Consider the following 19,594-nt stretch of genomic DNA (forward strand, 5'->3'; position numbering starts at 1 on the left):
GGTTGTTTTGCTCTTGTCGTCTAACTTCCCTCCCCAGTGGCAGCGAGGAGATTCTAAGCCTGCGTGCTGCGTTTTAACAGGGATGGTAAAAGTTGAGCAGGCAGTGACCGTGGCTGGGGCGGAGGCTACCCCCCTTTGTAAAAGCTGTGAAGTGTGCTGAGGAGCAGGTAACTTATCTCAGGGACTGCTCGAGAACAGTAGCTTTTGCGATCTTGGGGCTCCGGGCTTGACTGGGGCTGGATTTACCTCTCTAACAGGGAGATGAAGTGCGAAGTGCATGCTTACTTTTTATGAAAATCCCTGAAACAGAATTTTCTCATTTACTACTGAGTATTTTTTGTTTAGTCTTATGTGTTCAAGTTTGTAACTGTCTCAAAAATTTATTTACAATCTAATTTTATTCCAGCTTGCTGGAAAAGTTGCATATCAACACTGACACATTCAGCTCTTCAGTTCTTATGTGTTCCTCCCAGTAGTAAAGTCAACCCAGTAGTTGCAGTAAGCAACAGGAGGGGAGAATGTGCCTGTGTCATTGTCAGTGGCATGCTTTGCAGCCTGGGGTTTCAGAATAGCTCAGTACCATCTGCATGTAGCCAAATGCTGCCTCCTGGGTGTAGCTGCACTGTCCAGGCTAGTCGCATGTATTCTGCGTGCCATGTGCACACATGCAGATAGCTGAAGTATTTGCTGCAGGATTGAAAAGGCTTTTTAGCAACTACTGTGATGTGTCAGAGGGGATTGTTAGCTTGGGGATAATGGGTGTTGGCAGGGTAAGGTGTATCTGTAGGTTTGTGTGATATCATGATCTGTTTTAATAATTTTTTCTTTTTCCCATTCTCCTTCCCTTTCTTCTTTTGCAGGATGGTCTTGTGTTCTTCTTAACTTGCTAGTTCTCAGCCTCCTCATGCCTCCGTCTCCTTTAGACGACAGGGTAGTAGTGGCACTTTCAAGGCCAGTGAGACCTCAGGATCTCAACCTCTGTTTAGACTCTAGCTGTCTTGAATCTGCCTCTTCTGCTGGTGAGAGCCACTCCAGTCTGCTCAGTGCAGCTGTTGTGTCCCTAAAGACTGCTAATCTCACGTATATGCCCTCATCTAACGGCTCTGCACGCTCCCTGAGTTGTGGATGCAGCAGTGCCAGTTGCTGCACTGTGGCAACATACGACAAGGACACTCAGGCCCAAACTCAAGCGAGCACCAGCAGCACCCACGCCGGAGCCTCCACCACCTGCCCTACCACCCAAATGGTCAACAGCAATGAGAACGCCGGCAGCCTGAGCCCACTGGGTGGAGTGGGGAGCCCTGTCTCGGGCACCACCAGGCAACTTGCTAGCATCAAAATCATTTACCCCAATGATCTGGCGAAGAAGATGACCAAATGCAGCAAGAGCCACCAACAGAACCAAGGGCCTGTCATCATTGACTGCAGGCCCTTCATGGAGTATAATAAGAGTCACATTCAAGGGGCTGTCCACATCAACTGTTCTGACAAGATCAGCCGGAGAAGGCTCCAGCAGGGCAAGATCACTGTCTTGGACTTGATCTCCTGTCGGGAAGGCAAGGACTCCTTCAAAAGAATCTTTTCCAAAGAAATCGTAGTTTATGATGAGAATACCAATGAGCCAAGCAGAGTAATGCCTTCCCAGCCACTCCACATAGTGCTGGAGTCACTCAAGCGAGAAGGCAAGGAGCCCCTAGTCCTGAAAGGTAGGACTTGCTGCCCACACGAAGTCTCATCGTTTGCTTTGCAGTGTGTGCACTCTGCTGTCAACCCTCCTGATGGTTGAACCTTGAAAGCATTGGTTTGTCTCTAGGAAGGCCTGTGCCTCAAGTCACCGGTGGCAGAGCAAATGCTTTCCCTGTACAAATGATGGAACCGGTAGCAGGGAGATGCTTGCTTTTCCAGGGAGATTTTTGTCCTTGAGCAGCAGAAGGGGTGGGAACTGGAAGGAGGAGGAAACGTGCTTCCCGGTGTCTGCCTGTGCAGACAAAGAATTTCCACCAGTGCTTGTTCTGAATATTTATAGCCCAAGGAGAAGAGGTCTAGGAGGGGATACTTCTCTTTCAGGTCGTCAGGCTGACCTTTACTTAGCAGCCTTATTTTAGCCTGTATAAAACTGAACTCATGGGTGCTGGAGATGGGCAGTGGGAGAGAAGAAAGAGGGAGGAGGAAAGAAGAAGCAAGGTCACTTGGTCTGAGGCATTGCATCATGGACTAGTCAGCAAAACTAGAGGAGAAGTCAAGCCTTGTTTTGATGGTATAGGGTCAGAATAACGGACAGAGGGTGATACTACTTTTGAAAAGCGATCTGAAAATGTTGTGTTTACATGTGTATGGGCTTATATATGTATATGGCTTTCCTGCAAAGGTTCCTGTTTTAATGTGGTATATGGTTTATTCCTTAATGCTTTGGTGGAAATGAGTCCCACCAACTAAGGCAGCATCCATGGGCACTTCTCTTTCTTTACTTTATTCTGTAGAACCTATTTATAACAATGCTGCCCTCTAGATTGAATTTCCTTTCCCCTGGGTATTTTTGCCATTCGGAGGCACGGTTGGCAGAGGCTGGCTGTGGCACTGGGAAACTATGGAAGGATTTGGTCTCATATTGTATGTATTTAATTCACTTACTTTTTTTTGTGCAGCCTGCTACTTCCAACCTGTACAATGTGTCTGGAGAACAGATTGGGCTGCTGGTTTATCCCTTTTACTCTGTTGGGTTTCATAAGTTTGTAGGAGCTAAGGGTCCTGCAAGATACTTCTCTGTGGGTGTATCTTGTGGAAGCTTAAGAATTGTCTCCTTGCTCCCAGCAAGTGTATGGTCGTACTGGGCTTGCTTTGACACTACAGGTTCCCTGTATGTTTTTATTGTCTTTTCGGTCACGATGGTGTCCTTCATCTGTAAAAGAGGGAGATGAGGTACCTGGCAGAATGAGGTTACAACTGGAGTCCTGCATTTCAGGTGGTAGTCATTCTGCTGTACAGCCTTTGCAAATAGATACATGGTTGTAGTCTGTAAGCCTTCATATCCTTAGAAAAGCAGTATGCCGAAGGTGTTTTCTCCTGTATTTCACTGACAACACTGAAGCTTCTGTAGGTCTCAAACTGGTACTTTTTCAGTACTGGAAGGAAGATCCTGGCTGAGATGAAGCTGCACAGCCATAATTGGACAGCATTGAGCTGTTGGGCCCCGTGGGCAGGTTGTGGTCAGCCCCTTGTCCCACCTTCCAACTCTGGGTGCTGCTAAACCCAAGTGCTTGCAGGAGTCCTTGGTTTTAGGTTTTCAACCATTGAGAAATGTTAGCATCTGCCTCAAAGACCTGCTTAGCAGAAATCCCCTCCCCAAGCTGGTCTGCCAGCAAATCTGGAAGTGTGCCAGAAGACAGAGGAAACACAAATCCTCTGCCTTTTGGATGTAATCATCAGCTGGGCTGGAGCAGACCTTACCTGGGGAAGTGTGCAGTAAGGAGCTACTCCTGTCACCTTAACTCCTCCCCCCTGCTTTGAAGTGGAGCTCAAACTGGGGTCAAATAGAGTTGAGCACAGGGTAAAGTGGCATTTAGGAAGGCTGTAGCTAAGTTTCCAAGCCATAGGTGTGGGGCTAGAAGCACTCATTATTTAGTTTCTCTTGACAGTGTTTTTTCCATCGTGCTTCAGCATCCCGGGAGCCGGTGTGTGCATGCGCCTGGGTTCAGGCACTGAAATGAAACCGGGGTGGCTGGGGAGCCCTCTTTGCCTACCTTTGTTATTTTGAGTGATTTATCTTGCTCTCTGCTGTCCTGTCCTAATTTATTGCCTGCCGGCCCATCGGATCCTCTGTGTTGTGTGTTTGCAAACACTGGTTGCTAGCCTGCCTGTCCAAGTTTATGTCCGCTTGATCTGGTGCCACCTTCTCTGTGTTTGGTGCTGCCTGTCAGCCTGTGGCCCCGTTGCTGTTTTCGTGGCATGGTGTCACGTTGTGGGGTGAATCTGTTCGGCAAAGATGAGGGTTGGCTTACAGCTTTGGCTTACAGCACACTGAGGTAGCGACATGGCCCTGTGTGCATTTAGGTGCCCCAGTTTTTTAAGCTGCAGAGAAGCTCTGTGCTATTTTCCAAGGCCAGGCTGTGACCTATAGATAAACGTATGTATGGTGTACCTTATTAGGTTTGAGTTAAAAAGAGGTGGCCTGGTTTATTTTTAATGTAGCAGACCAATATATAAACGAGTACTGTGACGAGACGGTTTTATCTATGCTGTGGTATGGGAGGATTCTCAAACCTCTGTTCCTTCCTTTCTATCTGTGCCTCTCTTCTCTCATTCCTTTAACATGGGCATTTTTTGGTCATAAACATATGCATAATTTCGATTTAAGCTCTTTAGAAGACAGATTTGCTTATTTCTTTGTTCATAAGGAATAACAACACTTTAGACAGGCATAAACCCCCTATTTTTGCAAAAAATTAAAAATGAGAATCCTGTGTTTCACAGTGCTGCTACACAGGCTGTAGCAGCCTGAGCTGTCAGGGCTGAAGCTGCAGCTCAGTCTGTTTATATACAAAACAGGAAGAAGTCCTGTTCTCCCCCAATACCCATACACACTGGACTAGACAATGGTGTTGCGTTCTTGCTGAAACCTAAAGGCCTTACTTTTTATTGATGCTTTTTTTAAATTTTTTTTTTTTCTTGGCATTGGAAAGAAGAGGGGGCAAAACCTGTGATGTGAGCCCAGTGTCCCTTCTGCTTGAGGCTGTTGCTGAATTTAGAGAAGGAGGAGAGCATGGCACTGTGACCCCAGGCTGGGCCAGCAGCCCTAGCCCTCTTTGGTGGGGTTGTGCCCCTTTCCCTCCAGCAAATCCAGTGGTTAGGAATCTCTGCCTCCCCTGAGCACCCTGGCTAAAGTGGCCTTGGGAGCTTGTGTACTTGAGTTTGCTACTGAGACATAAAAGCAGAAAGTGGGAAATTGATTTGCATTAAGATGAAAACTATTATTTTGCCCAGAGTGAAATGTTTAGGTTTGGAGTTCAGCATTTTTTCCCAAGTTAAATTAAGTCTACAAATGAACAAAAATGAAAAATTGAAACATCTGTGCTAGCACATCTTGACAGCTTTTAACACAAAAGGAGTTGCCTTTGTCTCCCTGACCAGTGTCTAGTACTATTGTCTCCGTCTTGCTGTTCCTCTACCTTTGAGGCCCAGGAGTGGGAGCCTTGTGAACCTGCTCAGGTCTTGTGTTTAGTCTGTAGAGGTTTCTGTGTTTATCTGCAGGGCAACAACTGAATTCAAAAGCAGAGGTGCAAAAATGTGATTTCACATGTAATCCATTTTTTTTTTCTTCTCCCTACATGCTGTAAACTGATGGCTGAACTGCTGCCAGGGAGATGGCTCCTCCCCAACAACGGGTTGCTTCTCTGTTCTTGTTCCCAGTCCAAAGAACTTATTTATGCCTTGGCTTTTGGTCTTCTTATCTCATCTAACAGGGAAATAAATGAAGTGACTTGCTCTCATTATAGTGAAGAGTATAAGACCTGCCAACAAACCACTTTGTGCTTTCTGCCACGGCCTAAGAATAGCTTCAGATCTCTTACCACACCAGAGTTGCATATCAGTGAAGCTGAAAAACTACAGAGGGACCAAGATGCCTACAAAAGGAATAAGTATGTGGTTTATGTTCTCCCATGTTCATATAAAATACTGTGATCAGCTGCCTTTGAAATGCCTGATCTGGTTGTAATCTGTTCAAATACATAATTTATTATTGGTATTATTAAGTATATAATTTTACAGTGTCAGTGTAACTTTAAACCCTAATTGGATTACACTGCACAAATGTATTTGAAAGTAAAACTTGATGTAATAGTCAACAAATCCAGCTGATCAACAAAACATGTGCCTGGCACTTATTTTAACCAGAGATCTCCACTGAATAAGTATTAAGTCATGATTGTAATAGGGAAATATGTAGTTTTAAACACATTGGATGCTTCACATGCATTACTTAACATTTAAAAATAACGTGTCTTCCCTCTGTGCTGCAGAGGAAATCTGTCTTCATCAGTCACTGGGGAAAAAAACTTCTGCTGGCTCTATTAAGCTGAGTTTTCACCTTCAGTTTTCAGACTCTGATTGCTGGAGCTTGAAGTATCTTTCCACTGGAATAAATCATCTTCTTGGCAATAACACTTAAAAATTGGTTGTGTGTGTCTGTACCTTTTGCAAATAGATAAACTAGGGCAATAGTGTGGTTGGAGACCACAGTCTTTATTTCCAGAGGATGCTTCTGCAGAAGGAGTGTACCTTTAAACTTGGCCTGTTCTACAGTAAATGAAAAGTGTGGCGTTTCCTCCCAGATGATGGCATCTAAGAGCTGGAAGTGCTGGCTTGCATGGTGCCTATCACATTTTAACTGTCCTTGGAGGGAAGTGAGCAATGACACTGCCTTGGAAAGAGAGGAACAGGAAAGAGATTTTGTTTCCTTTTTTTTCCCTCTTTTTGGCTCTCCAGTTTCTCATACCCTTGGAAACCAAATTAAGAGTTAAGAAGCAAACTGTTGCATTGGGCAAATATCTCTGCTTGTAAAGAAAAATCTGGCTCCAGTTATATGTAAGCTGTGGGAACATTCCCTTTCATATTCCTGGTAGGTAGACATTGGGTTATAATCAGCTGGATGCCTTGTGTGCTGCTCTTACCCTTGCCCTGATGGAGGTGATAAACTCCACTAGTAATATCTTCATAGGACTACTTGCTGATGTGTCTTCTGGCTTTTTATTCCTGAGGTGAGCACAGCCTTTTGGAGAGGCTCAGGGAGGAAGGTAGCTGTATTTGAGGTTTGGGTGGTGTCTACATCTGAATTAATGCAGATGGACCTTTTTTTTCTTGTTGTTGTTGTTTTAGACATGTACCTGGGTAGTTTGTCTTCCGAAGCAACAGCCAAAGTTTTTACTACTTTTTCCAGCACATAAGTTTTTAGTGAGATTGCCTTGGCTTTATGTTGCCCTTTTAAGTCAGGGCTCATCCACTTGCCTTTAGGCTATGACTTTCTTTACTCTGTAAAAGGCCCTATTATAGTTAGGGGTTATATTTATGCGAGCAACTCGGAAGTGAAGAAATGCCTTAAATATGAGCAACATTTGCACATCTTTAGATTTGTCTGCTTTGCAATTTCACTAACCAATCAGGAGTGAAATGCCTCTCAAGTATTCAGCATCTGCTTGCAGGGCTGTAGAAGTCCTGCTGTTTAAAGAAGTAGATTATGGTAATCTGTGAAAATGACCTAGTGCATTGTCCCTTTGTGAGCAAGATAAAATTATGCGTGGTGCTGTGGCCTTGTTCGGAAGTCTCTGGTGGGCCTCGGAGAGTGCTGGCTAGAGAAATCACAAGGATAACCTGAATTACTACATGCAGTTGTATCCTGGAGCGTTGATTATAGGTACTCACCTGAATCTGTCTTTAGCAGTTTTTGAAACACCTCTTTACTGTAAAAGTTAAACTTTATTTGTGGCTATCACAAAGGTGTTTGGTAAACTGAGGCTTAAAGAAGAGCAGTGTATATTATGGATGTCACCTTTCCATGCCTCACCTAAAAATCAAAGCTGGCAAAAGTCCTGTTGCGAGGAGGCTGGATAGAAGTGCTGTCTTGAGCACTGCACTTGCTTCAGTTTCTTCTGGTAGGCTTTTCACCTGCTCTTAATCCATTGAATGTTGAAGGTTGTGGGAAAGGTGAAACATGAGCTGGTGCCTTTGGGTTCAGCCGCCAGTCCTGGCTGTGCCTCTCAGCACACCGTCTGTGGAGGCAGAACATGGGACTGCTGTGAGCAGGAGGTTAGGGTTAGGGTTAGGGTTCAGTGGTCCTGTTTCTGTAGCAGGAAGGTCCTAGGGTGCCCATGGTCTCTGCACAGGATGAATGATCAATGCTCTGTGCTTCAGCAGTGAAGCTTGGGTGTGTTTTTTTTTTTAAATATTATTTGGGTTTGTGGGGTTTGGGTTTTTTTAATGCTTGTGACTTTCTAGTACAGGAAACTCTTTGCTTCAATTAATATCTATAATGAAGGCAACCTTATATCTGGAAGTATCTCAGCACACTGAAGGTTGGTTTCGGTGTGTCTTCTGCTTCTCTGAAAGATGTTGGTTCCCCAGGAGCCTGTGTCCCACCACAATGTGGTGTCTGACCTAGTTCTGGAACTGTATAGCAGCATTTTGGGGCTTGAAGGAAAGGGGGGAAAATGGGAGAAGTAAGTCTGTCTCCTGAATTGTGCAGAAAGGGATTAATTGGACTAGAGAGAGAACTCTGTGCCTAGATAGCAGGGCCGTCTCCTGGCCAGGGGAGCTCTAGCCAAGGTCGAGTGTTGGTTTGTCTCGTGCTCTGTGACTAAGCGCACACAACAGACCTGCTGTGAGGACTTAGACAAGTCATTTTCATCTGACTGGACTTTTTTTGTTTGTTTGGTTTGGTTTGCTTTTTTTTAGTTTGTTTGTTTGTTTGTTTGTTTTACTGTCCTTTGCACCATGTATAATACTGAGCTCATCTCTCTTGTTGTCATTAGTGTGGTTGATCCCAGGTTCATCCACAGTCATGGTGGTGCCCTGGAATAACACAGCTGCCTGTTGCAGAAAGTGGGAGATGGACTTAGGAGCACCTCCTTCCCCTCTTCCCTTGATAATGTTTTTGCTAAAGTGATAAACTGTAGGCTCTGATTTGCCTCTAGGTAGAATTTGTGATTTTAAAAATTTGAGGTTCATTTTCATGTGTTTCTCTGCTTGTGTGAGCAGGCTACCTCCTTTTTGAAGGAAAGCTTTGCTCCCAGTGAAGAGAGTAAGATCCAGAAGGGGCACAAGCTTCTGATTTCCTGGCACTTGGTTTTAATGAGCATGTCCCAGGAGACACGAGCATGCAGAGACACCCAAGTTGGCAAGTCTGCAGGGAGCCCCTTCGACCTCTTAGGTCCAGCTGCCACCTAGTTCCTCTTTCCTGAAGGAATGAGCCTTCGATTGCTGCTGCTGCTGCCTGGGACAATACTAGCCTTGTCTAGCAGAGCTAGGCCCACAGCTCCCTGCAGTGGGAGGTCCTGTGTGGCTCTGCACTGGGCTGTACCTGCTGGAGGAGTCTGGGGGGATTGTAAATCCATCACCTGCTGCTGAGGGGTCATTAATGCACCTAGTGGAAGGAGGGCCTGGGAGCCACTGCTTCTGCTAGTGTTAGATGCTGCTTTGCATGTATGCAACACTCTGTTTCCAAGATCATGGTTTTGAAAGAGGAAGTTGGAAAAAATAAAGTAAGAGAATAATAACAGCAATGTGAACACACAGATTCCACCTCTTTTACTATGCCCTAGCTTTAAAAAGTCTACAGTGTGCTTGGATTAATTCCCACTTGATTGACTGCAACAGAGAAGAACCATTTCTAGTTAATGTAATAAAAAGAAGAACAAATGTTACTTCTTGTCCACAGATGAATTATCATTTTATGTTTTTTAAACAATGGCTTAAATAGGTTTGGAAAATATAAGATAACTTGCAAGGTTCTGTCGTATCACTCCGAATTGGTTGTCTCCAGTTCATTATGCCAAAGCATGATATTAAGCCCTATGGAAGCAGTTGAAAACAAAAGCTGTTGTTGGAGTGGTTAACCTGTATTGTGTTGGTTATGGACTCTAATTCTTCTTAGTCTTCTGTTACGGTAATGGGAATCTGTCTGTCTAGTTGATGAAAGCTAAGAATAAGATTTTTGCTGCTACTTAGAATTTGCTGGCATATTTTAGGTATAAAACCACTCTGATTGTTTAACATGAGGTTAGTCGTAAGTTCATAAATGTTTGTGTTAGCCCTGCAAGGCAGAGTGACATCTCCATTAAGGGATAACACAGTGCTTATGCTTCCTGGGAAACATTACTGTTAACTCACCTGTGGAGACAAGGAGACTAGGGTTGGTTTTGATCTGGCTGATCTAGCTGGGTTGCTATTTAGCTCTGGATTCTATAAATATGCCTCCCTGCCTTCCCTTAACTCTGGAGTATATAGACGCAAACTGGGTCAACTTTTTTTGCCCTACAGGGTTTTTAAGGGGCTAGCCTTGGTCCCTTAACCATTAGGATTGGGATTTAAGTGCCAGCAGGGCTGGCCCTGAAACTTGTGTCAGAGTCAGGGCTGGCATGCACCATGCTATTTCTAGTAGTTTGCTGCTTTTATTTTGGACAGTGGGGCACTGGGATATGTCAAGAGAGCACCCTTTATTTTCTCTGTTTTTTCACCATACCCTGCTGTAAAGTGTTAAATTGGAGCCACATATTATGAGTATTGCTAGCCAAAAGGGTAGAAACTCTTCAGACTAAAAAGAGTTTAAATTGCTACATCAGCACCTTGTTTTCCTTTCATATTAATGTGAATGGTGGTGGTGTTTCTGATGTGGAGGAGCAGTGGATTGGACTGGAAAAGAGCCTGTGTTATGCTCGGGAGAAACAAAGCAGCCTGCTCTGTCATTAGAAAGAAGCTGACCTGAAGAGGTTGCCCTTAAAAGGGTAAAGCAAGTAAGTAGATGGCTAAACCATGAAAACGTCAGTGTTCTCTAAAACACACAAACAGAAAGGCCCACTCCATTGCACCCAGGATTACGTATGTCTGACACAGTGCAGGGACCCTTCTCCCTCTTCAGACATGCTGAACAACAGCTCTCTGCATCCTGCTCCTGTGCTGTAGCACTGGCTGCTGTCTGTCTCCAGGCCAATTGCTTGAGGGATGCACATGATGATGGACAGGGAGAGACCTGGTAATAAATTGAAAAAACCAAAACGTGGTGTTCTGGGCAAATCTGGTCTGCTCTACCTCTGTCTGTGAAAACAGACTCATAGCTCTTTGTCAACATAAAAACGTTTGTGGTATTTTATTGCATTAAAATAGTTTCTGTTCCCTCCCCCCTCGCTTTGCCTGCCTCTTTTGTACATAGCTTTAGCATTTCTTGATGACCTTTTTGTTAATATGATTTCCAGTGGGAGCATTTCACAGTAGAAGTATGTATTCCTTCAGGGTTTACGCTGACATTTCCAGTGATTATTTAATTGGTCTTCATGTTAGCCTACATCCCCACGGGAATGCATACTTTTGCTATGAGAGGTTGTAATGTGTCTAATTTTGAGTTTTTGCTATAAATGCTTGTCCTCCAGGGAGGGTAGGTCCAGTCCTCCTCTATGTCTGCAGAGTTGTCACCATAGTGTATTTGGGATGTGGGGTTTCCTGTCTTGTTCCTATTTGCATGCTTATAGCTTAATCCTTGTACCAAAATTCAGAGCAGGCCTTCTCCTCTTTCACCTTCCTGACCACTCCCCAAGGATGGATAACACAGCACTTTGAAGAATGCTGGTTTATTTTCCCATGAATACTTTTGTTTTTATTTTGAAGTGGGCAGACTCTGTGCTCTTCTCAGCGTACGGGGGAATTTCTAGTTACAAGCTGGAACCACTGTCTTGAATGCAGTGATGTGGTCCCAAAGTATTCACAGCAGCTTCTGGACAGGCTGATAAGTAGTTCAGAAGTTAGTGACATACTTGGAAAAGCTGGCAAGTAAAATTAAGATAGGGAAGGGATGTGTGGTATTTGCATGGGTGCTCAGGGTCTGAGAAAAAAACCTAAATTTAAGACTAAAAAGCAAACAAAACTGTATTTAAGAAAAATAATTAAACTGAAATCCTAGCAAAGGTTCTATAGTGACGGGTCAAAAAAATTTCTTGTTTCTAATTGGAATTAATTTGGGTGATCTAGTGGTCCTCAGAAGAAGAAAAGCAGAGGGATGAGAGCTGATGATGGAAAGAAGCAAGTCGTGTGTTGAGGTGTGGGAGGCACAGGGGGTGATGGTGTGGCTGAGAGCAGGTGGTGGTGGAATGGGAGGAGCCAAGATCAGAGCTGGAGCTGGGCAGAGCCAGCATCTTCAACGGTCTGGCAGGGGAAGGGGCTTTCAGTGAACTGTCTTCTGCCTTCCTGGGATGTGTCTCTAGGACAACTGGCTGTGCTATGCCTGGTGTCAAAGCAAAAAATAATAGTAGATGAGGCCTGCAGGAGAGGATATGCTGTGGTAAGGGGTGTGAACCATGGTGAGATAAAATTAGAACCAAATGCAAGCACATATACATGTCCCTTGATGCTGTTGGGAAACCTTTCCTCTTTATCTGGTGTCACACTCTTGACTCCTAAAGGGACCTCAAAGCCATTGTGTCAAGGATGTGCTCATAACTCCTCCAGGCCAGAATCTGTGTACAAACTGACCTCTTGGGATAGTTCCCATGTGGAAAAAAACTTGACCTTGCAAGTTCTTAGGAATGCAGAGTTTTGCCTTTTTGAAGTGCAATTGGCAGCTCAATTAGAGGGAGAGACTAGATTAGATTGAGTATATTGAGGTGGAAGCTGTGCTTTGTGAACTGTTTAACATTTTTATGTTTGTAAAGCTTAATCTTTGTGGCAAGGTTGATGCTGAATGCTGTGTGGGTGGCATGGAAAGAAACCCTGTGATGGGTCTTTCAAACATCCTGTGAACAGGTGAGAACTACACTTGCAGGACCAGAAAGTCCAACCTGTTCTGATTGCTAGTAGCTACAGAAGTAGAAAAATTTGCAGTTATAACTTTGAATTTGGAAAACAGGGGCCATGTGGGTTGTTGAGGTAAATGTGGATGCTTATATTGTAAAAGGATGGATTTTTTTTCCCCCATCTTTCTTTGACAGCAGGAGTGGTAATGTGTAAAGCAGCCCTGGTGTCACTGTGGCCTTCTTGTCCTGCAGAAGGATAGACTCCCCTCTGTTGTCCTCTGCTTGACCTCCAGTAAGTCTTCCTCCAGTGTTTAAAAACAAACAAACCCCACCACAATTTCCTTGAAATCAAAATAGCAACTCTAAATGTCACCTGGGTGAATGTGGTCTGATAGGTCCTCACCTCTTTGAACCAGAAGGGAGTTGCCCTTCCCACTGTGTGGGCCAAGTACAATATTTTCAACCATGTCAAGCTTTCTAGAGCAATGAGGGCAAGCCCTGAGCAATGCTCAGCAGCAGTTACGGTGAGGAGGACACTTGCTTGGAGAGTAGGAACACTGCTACAATGACCTGCTTGGATTAGCGCCGTTGCTTTAGAAATGTGGGAAGCACAGTTCTTCAGCACAGCAAGCAGAGCCCTACTTGGACAAGGAAAGTGTCTGTCTCTGTTTAGGAAATCTGAGCATCCCTTCTTTTAGTGCCTCAGGATGAACAGTGAATCCCTAGTATGCACCATGAAGCATCTTTGCTATAGCTAAGACCATGCCAGCAACATCTGTGAGCAAGTGTGATGCTAGATCTACTGCAAGGTGGTCTTAGCTCTGATGCTCTATGGGTGCAACCCCATGCTCTCCCTGCTAGTGCCTTTGGTACTCAGTAGGCCTGCCCTTGCTTGAGGCTAAGGGAATGCTGTCAAAGAAATATGGAGAGTTAGGTGCTTTTCTCCTGCTTTAATTGTTTCCATATCATCTGGTGGTGTTGGAGAAAAGGTGGTGGAATTTTGCTTTAGGTATGGCCTAGATGCAAGGTCCTTTGTGCACAGCCACTGCAGACATAGCCATGTTAGTAGGTAGCACGAAGAGATGTGGTTGTCCGTATCCTGGGAGTGGATTTGGCCTATAATGGCAGAATTCTGCTTCAGCCTGTGCAGCAGTGTTTTCCTTGGTAGAGGGAAGCAAGCTGTGATGGATTTGCTGTTCAAAGTGTACCTGTGTCTTAGGGGAACGGTGTCCCTTGAGGCACCTCTGTGCTGGAGCTCGCTGTTTCACCTTATGTGGGAAAGCACTTGTACCACAGACACACAGCCTGGGGACAGGGCATGGCCTCCAAGTAAGTGTAGCCAGCCTCAACCCTCTATAAACCTGTCATTTGAACATCAGCACAAGGAAAGCAATGCAACCTACCTGCTGAAGCTGGTGGGGACTCTAGCCTGAGCTGAAGGGGTGGAGTATGTGATATTCAGGAAAAAATATAAGCAAGATGGGTGCATAAAGGTTAAGTGCAACTCACTCAAGCATGATGCTACAGTCCATAGCATGCCCTGCCCATGGTATAGGAGCAGCTCAAATGCTGGCATTCAAGTGGTGATGACTCAGAACCAGTGTGCTGCTCTGTAGCAAGACCTCCAGACACTGATGGCAGCATGTCAGGGAGGTGGCCATGGGACCTGGACCCTCCTGCCAGGCTGAGGAAGGGGAGAGCACGGGGTGGGCAAGGCATCTGGACAATACCTAACCTCTATTTTTATATACTGAAGTCACATTTGCTTAACCTTGGGGCATCCTGTGCTTTGAATCAACTTGACACAAAGTCATCTGTTCATTAATAACACAGGAGCAGTTTAATTGTTGTCTTAGTGGAAAAATACATGAGACTGTCATCAGCTGTTGCTTCTGGCAGTGCTTTTCTGCAGTAATGTAAATAAATGAGGTCACAGGTTTAAAGGAACAGGCTGTACTTGCACAAATTCAAAGCATTGTCTTAAACAGATACACACCCATTGTCTATCTCCATCCTGTGCCCCAAATGCTCACTGGAACATTTCAACCTTACACACACTCCAACAGAGCCACAGGGGCTCGGTGTGCTGTGGTGGTACTGACAGGGCACATGCTGAGTGGGTGTTTTACTACTTGGCTTCATTCTTGAGTGGAGCTTATGATGGCCAGAACCCTGTTACCCCAGATTCTCTGCTGCACACCCCACAAGAGCCCAGCAACTCAAGAGGAGGGGATGTTAACGTGGCAACATCTTTTCTGCTGATACTTCCCTGTGTCCTGGGATTCCTGCTCTTGTTGTGTGCGGGTGTTTTTTTTGTGTGTGTGTGTGTGTTTTTTTGTGGGTTTTGTTGGGGGTTTTTTTTGTTGTTGTTTTTTGGGGTTGTTTTTTTTTGGGGGGGATGGCTTTGTGGCATTGTAATTGAGGATGAGCGGATCCAGAAATCTGCCTGGACAGCTTTGAAAGCTGTATAAAAAGCCTGGTTGTCTCCCGAGACCATGTGTTCTGTTTAAATGTGGCTCCCACATCTGCAGTCCATCATGTATAAAAGTATGTTCCTGTTTGTAATCATAGCAGGAACACCCAGTACCTGCCACGCTGAGAGCCAAGTATGTCCACACCAATGAGGTAATGCAAAGGTGTCACTTTATGGTGAGGGTATTGCACTTTAACTGCCTCTGTCTTAAGCTTTCTCGTTGGAGAGGGAACAAGGTCATTTACTCCCTTGACTGTGGAGTAAGAGCCTGTGGAGTAAGAGCCTGTTTCTAGATAGGAAACATATTGCAAATCTACTAAAGCGTATTATAAACCCACATCCTAGTTTGCATATAGTCACACAGCCATTGAGCAGCAGTGGTGACTGAAGGAGGTGCCAAAGGAGAGACGGAGGAGGAGGGCAGGTGTTACTGTACTCCTTGTACTTAAATTCTCAATCTTCTCAAAAAACCAAACCAAAACTCAAAACAAAAACCCATAACAAAACAAGAAAACCAAAACAAAGCCCTCAAACTAAACAAAAACAATACAAAACCTCAGCCAACCAACCCACTCTTATAAACCTGTGCAGGTAAGGTTTGTTTTTCTTGCTTTCTTTGAAGATGATTGTTTCTATCACAAGGTCACAGTCTGGTTGCCTAGTTTGTCCTGTATCTTTTGTCCCTGTTTTGCACTGTGTTTGCCCTTTTCTGATAGCAAATGACAGATACCTTGTTTAGCATGATTTTTCATGCAAGCACCATGCTGCTTGTCTTTCTTAATTTGTTCAGAGCTGCTTTGGCTTCTGGCCAGCTGCTCACCTGGTCTCATGGTGCTGGTGTGAGCATTGGGCTCCTGAGTGGCTTCAGAGCTGGCAAATCTGTGTGGAATTGCGTGGTGGGGGATTTTGAGGGGCATTAAGCAAGATGTTTATGGGCAGATGGCTGCAAAGGACGTGAACAAACAAGTGTGAATAGCTGGAGCAAGTATGGTGCTGACTTGAAACTTCGCAAAAGTTTTGAAGTCTTGGACAATCCAAAGGCTGTTGTTACTCACTAACTGTCTGGCAGGGCTGGATGCTGGAAGATGTCATGCAGTGATAACTGCAAAAATATCTGTTTTTTACGTTAGTGGGGAGCAAGACCCCTTAGTCTTCTGTTGGTGTTCTGTTAGATGCTGGGCAAGGACATCTGCCAGGAAAGGTCCTGCTTCATTGATTCATTTCCTTATGAAAGAAATACCTTGGTTCCCCAGAGCGCTGAGCATCCTTGTATGTCTATCTTTGTTTGGGTTTGGGTAGGTTCAGTTCCCCAGATGTCTGCACAGCAGCTGCTGTGGAGCAGAGCACGTACAAAAGCACTTGGGGATGTTCTTCACATCCACATGTGGGCTGTGTCAGACTGGCTGGGTAGTTCAGGCTTTTCACCATACTTTGGTTGTTAGAGCTATGTGGTGTGTTTAAAACCAGAAGGGACAGGCTACAAGCATGACATTCTGTTGGAGTGAACATCAGTGGTTTATCTGGATGCTGGCATTTTGGTTTGTCACTGAAGGTGCCTTCACATCTGAGACTAAGCTGCATGTCTGTGGTTCAAACAGCACTGCCATGTGTGCTAATGGTCTTTTCTGGTGGATATATTAAATTAGCTCTCTGCCTAGGCTGCCTCTATATGAAGAAGACTTTTTGCATATTGCCGATAGCATCTGAAAAGCTGCTTCTAAAAGGCACCTTACTTCTGTACTAGTGTGAGGCTTCTGCTTGGTTGTGCTTCTCTGCCATGGTTGCTGTTATTGCCCTCTATAAGGCTTCCTTCATGCCCCAGGTTTGGGAAGGTTTAGGCAGCTTTAACGACAAGATGGCTTTTCTTACAACCATCTGTGGAGTCTCTCATCCATGCCTTGAGCTTCCTTGTGATCTGAAGTTATGGTCAGTAGTGGTGATATGTCTTGGAGCTTACTGAGTTTAATTAATCAACTCTTAGACCAGGCTTGCAGGAGCTTTGTGTTGGCCTCCTCTCCAGGTACAGTCTGTTCTCTCCCACCTCCTTTACACACTTACGTGAACACTTTAAATGCTGAAATAGCAGTTGCTTGACTAAGGAATACAGATGCATTTAAATACCCTGTACATTGTATGTACCTTCATGTGGAAAATCTATCCCTCTTTGACTCTTTCTGACTAGTTGTAACTAACCTTGCTTGCACCTGTTTTGGGAAGTAGTTGTGTAAACTTTAGGAAACCCCTGAGCATTATGTATGCATGAACTCCACTTACATTACAGTAGTGCCTCATAAATCAGCTAGGTGTGAGGTGTGAGGATTGTGTGTGGTGAGAGTGGAACAGCACTCATGAGGTGACTGGGTCCTGTTTTGGGACCTGCATGACTCATATGGCAGTGCAGATCCAAGCTCAGCTGCTGCTGGTGGCTTAGGGTTCAGCTTCCCTCTATGATTACGTCTTGCTGCAGCCTTTTTGGGTACCAGTGTTCTTGTCTAGTGCTCCCTTGCTCACATGTCTGAGCCACTTCAGATTAGTAATCCTCTCTTCACTGTGTTCTTTCAGAGTCATTTACTCTGAATGTTGCTTGAGTATGATACTTAAAATATTACTTGAACTGACTTTTTAACTCTTCACCCACAAGGGAAGTGAACAAGGAGAAGGGGGGGTGTGGACTAGCATTAGGAATGGTGACCACTGGCAAATGTCTGGAAAAAAGTTGTGGGTGAAGCTGTTGAATGTTCGGCTACTCCACTTGTTTGGGTGTCTTCCACATAGTGTATTTGGGGTCTCATTCCCCTCCTTTGCCCTGATGCTCCTGCTGGAGTGGCAGGGATTGCCCTACACCTCTTGATCTCTTTTGAATACAGTGGTAACAGGAGCCCTGCACAATGTAATGGTCTCTTGTCCTCTCCTTCCTGTTGTCATTTGCTGGACCAAAGCTCACAGTGAGGAAGAGTTGGTAACAGGAGTAATAGTGTCTTCTGGCCAATGGGGCAGGCAGAGGACCCAAGAGTAGGACATAGGTGGTGAGGTAAAAACTTGCTCTAGACTCCTCAGCTCTGCTGTATCTTACAAGGCAGATGGTGAACCAGAATGGTGCCTGCCACACCATCAATATGTCCTCACCTGAGTTATGAAGCAGCGGGTTCCTACCTGCATATGTGGCTGCTTATTCCCAGAAGTCTGCAGAAGAGATGGAAAATGCGGCTTGGCTCTGGGGTCACTAAAGCAACTTTTTCAGGGGTTTTCTTGCGAATCCCAGCATGCTCTGTTTATTGTTTAAACAGCAGTATTTAACTGAATGTGTTGCTTGTCTATGCAGAAGGATGGGAATGTGGGTTAGGGCTTAGCCTTTAGTCCAGGCTCTAGGCTGGGGTTGTCTGTTTGGATGAGACTTCAGACATCTTCAGCTTGGGCACCATCATCTTTTTTGGTTTTTTGAGAGGACTGAGAGGAATTTTCAGATCCTCTCTAGGCGAGGTAGTGCAGTTTGGCAGTCAAGCTCAGATTTTTGTCCTTGCTGTTCTTTCTATCGTGATCCCATTGACGCAATTTTGAGAGCAGAGATCTTTTAGGCAGATCTGTTTGCTCTGTGACCTGTAAATGGCAGAAACAGCTGAAGACAAGCACATTTTTGAGGCAGGGGAAATCATCTGCATTTTGTAGGCATTTCAAGGATTTCTGGGAAAATGAGTTACTAGCAGCATGTCAAGGACAGAAGTCTGGATGTTAAAAAGGGCACTTGTATTAGAGGGGCTTAGATGATTGTAACCTAATCTGTATACCTCATGGCTGTGGAGTACAGGGCACCAAATGGCCCTGGGTGGGTCCTGTGGGTCCCACCCTATGGGCAGGCATGTCACGGACATTTGAATTGCTGTTTCTGCCTTTTTCTTTCGGAGGAGCCACCTGTTAGTGTTATATCAGCAACTCCCAGGAACGCCACTGCCTCCTACCAAAGGCCTTGCACAAAGTAGTAGTTCTTGTATTGTTTGTGCTCAAAGAGCTGATGTCATGCCAGCTGATGTCACTGTGTGCTTTGTGTAATCGCTATGAAAACTGGGCAGGTGGGGAGCCTGGGGGCTGGTGTCATTGCTGAATGAGGTGTAGAAAGAAGGTCCTCTTTGCTGCTCCAGCTCTGTGAAGCTGCCCTCCGCCAAAAAAAAATGGAGGGGGAGGGAAATGATGCTTGAAAAAGCCAGCAAGGCCTGCAGTAGGGCTGGGGGAGGCATGAGCTGAAAAAGTGATTTCTCCCTCCTCACTTGGATCCATTTCCCAGTCCATATTAATGTCGTAAAAATAACTCTTGCTAGATATTTTCAGGCAGCCAAGGCAGCAAAAGGAGAGCTGTTTGCCACATGTTAAAGCAAGTATCTCAGTTGCTGTTGGGTTACAAGGAGTGGTTTTCTTTTGTTTGTATGCACAAACGTGTAGTGTATGTACTGTTCCCTGGAGTGATGCCAGGGTGAGCTGCACCTATCCTCATCAGGGATGTTGGATGGGGGGCATGCCCTGCAGTGCTGCTACCACAGGAAAATCTGCAGACAGATAAAACTAAGATTGTACCAGGTGGCTTGCTGCTCCACTTTAGTGTGCTGATAGCTAATTTGCTCATAGTTTTGGCAATGTT

At 45.0% G+C, this 19,594-nt stretch overlaps 1 protein-coding gene across 1 annotated transcript in view; it reads left to right on the forward strand.

Moving 5' to 3' along the window:
- Positions 1-862: 862 nt before the first annotated feature.
- DUSP10 (dual specificity phosphatase 10) overlaps positions 863-19,594 on the forward strand; it is a 23,831-nt gene continuing 5,099 nt past the window's right edge. Inside the window, exon 1 of the mRNA XM_009070907.1 lies at positions 863-1,706. Coding sequence (XP_009069155.1) covers positions 905-1,706 — 802 coding nt within the window. The 5' untranslated portion in view covers positions 863-904. The remainder of the gene's footprint in view (positions 1,707-19,594) is intronic.

Source organism: Acanthisitta chloris, unplaced genomic scaffold (assembly GCF_000695815.1).
Source record: "Acanthisitta chloris isolate BGI_N310 unplaced genomic scaffold, ASM69581v1 scaffold4210, whole genome shotgun sequence".
Lineage (NCBI taxonomy): Eukaryota > Metazoa > Chordata > Aves > Passeriformes > Acanthisittidae > Acanthisitta > Acanthisitta chloris.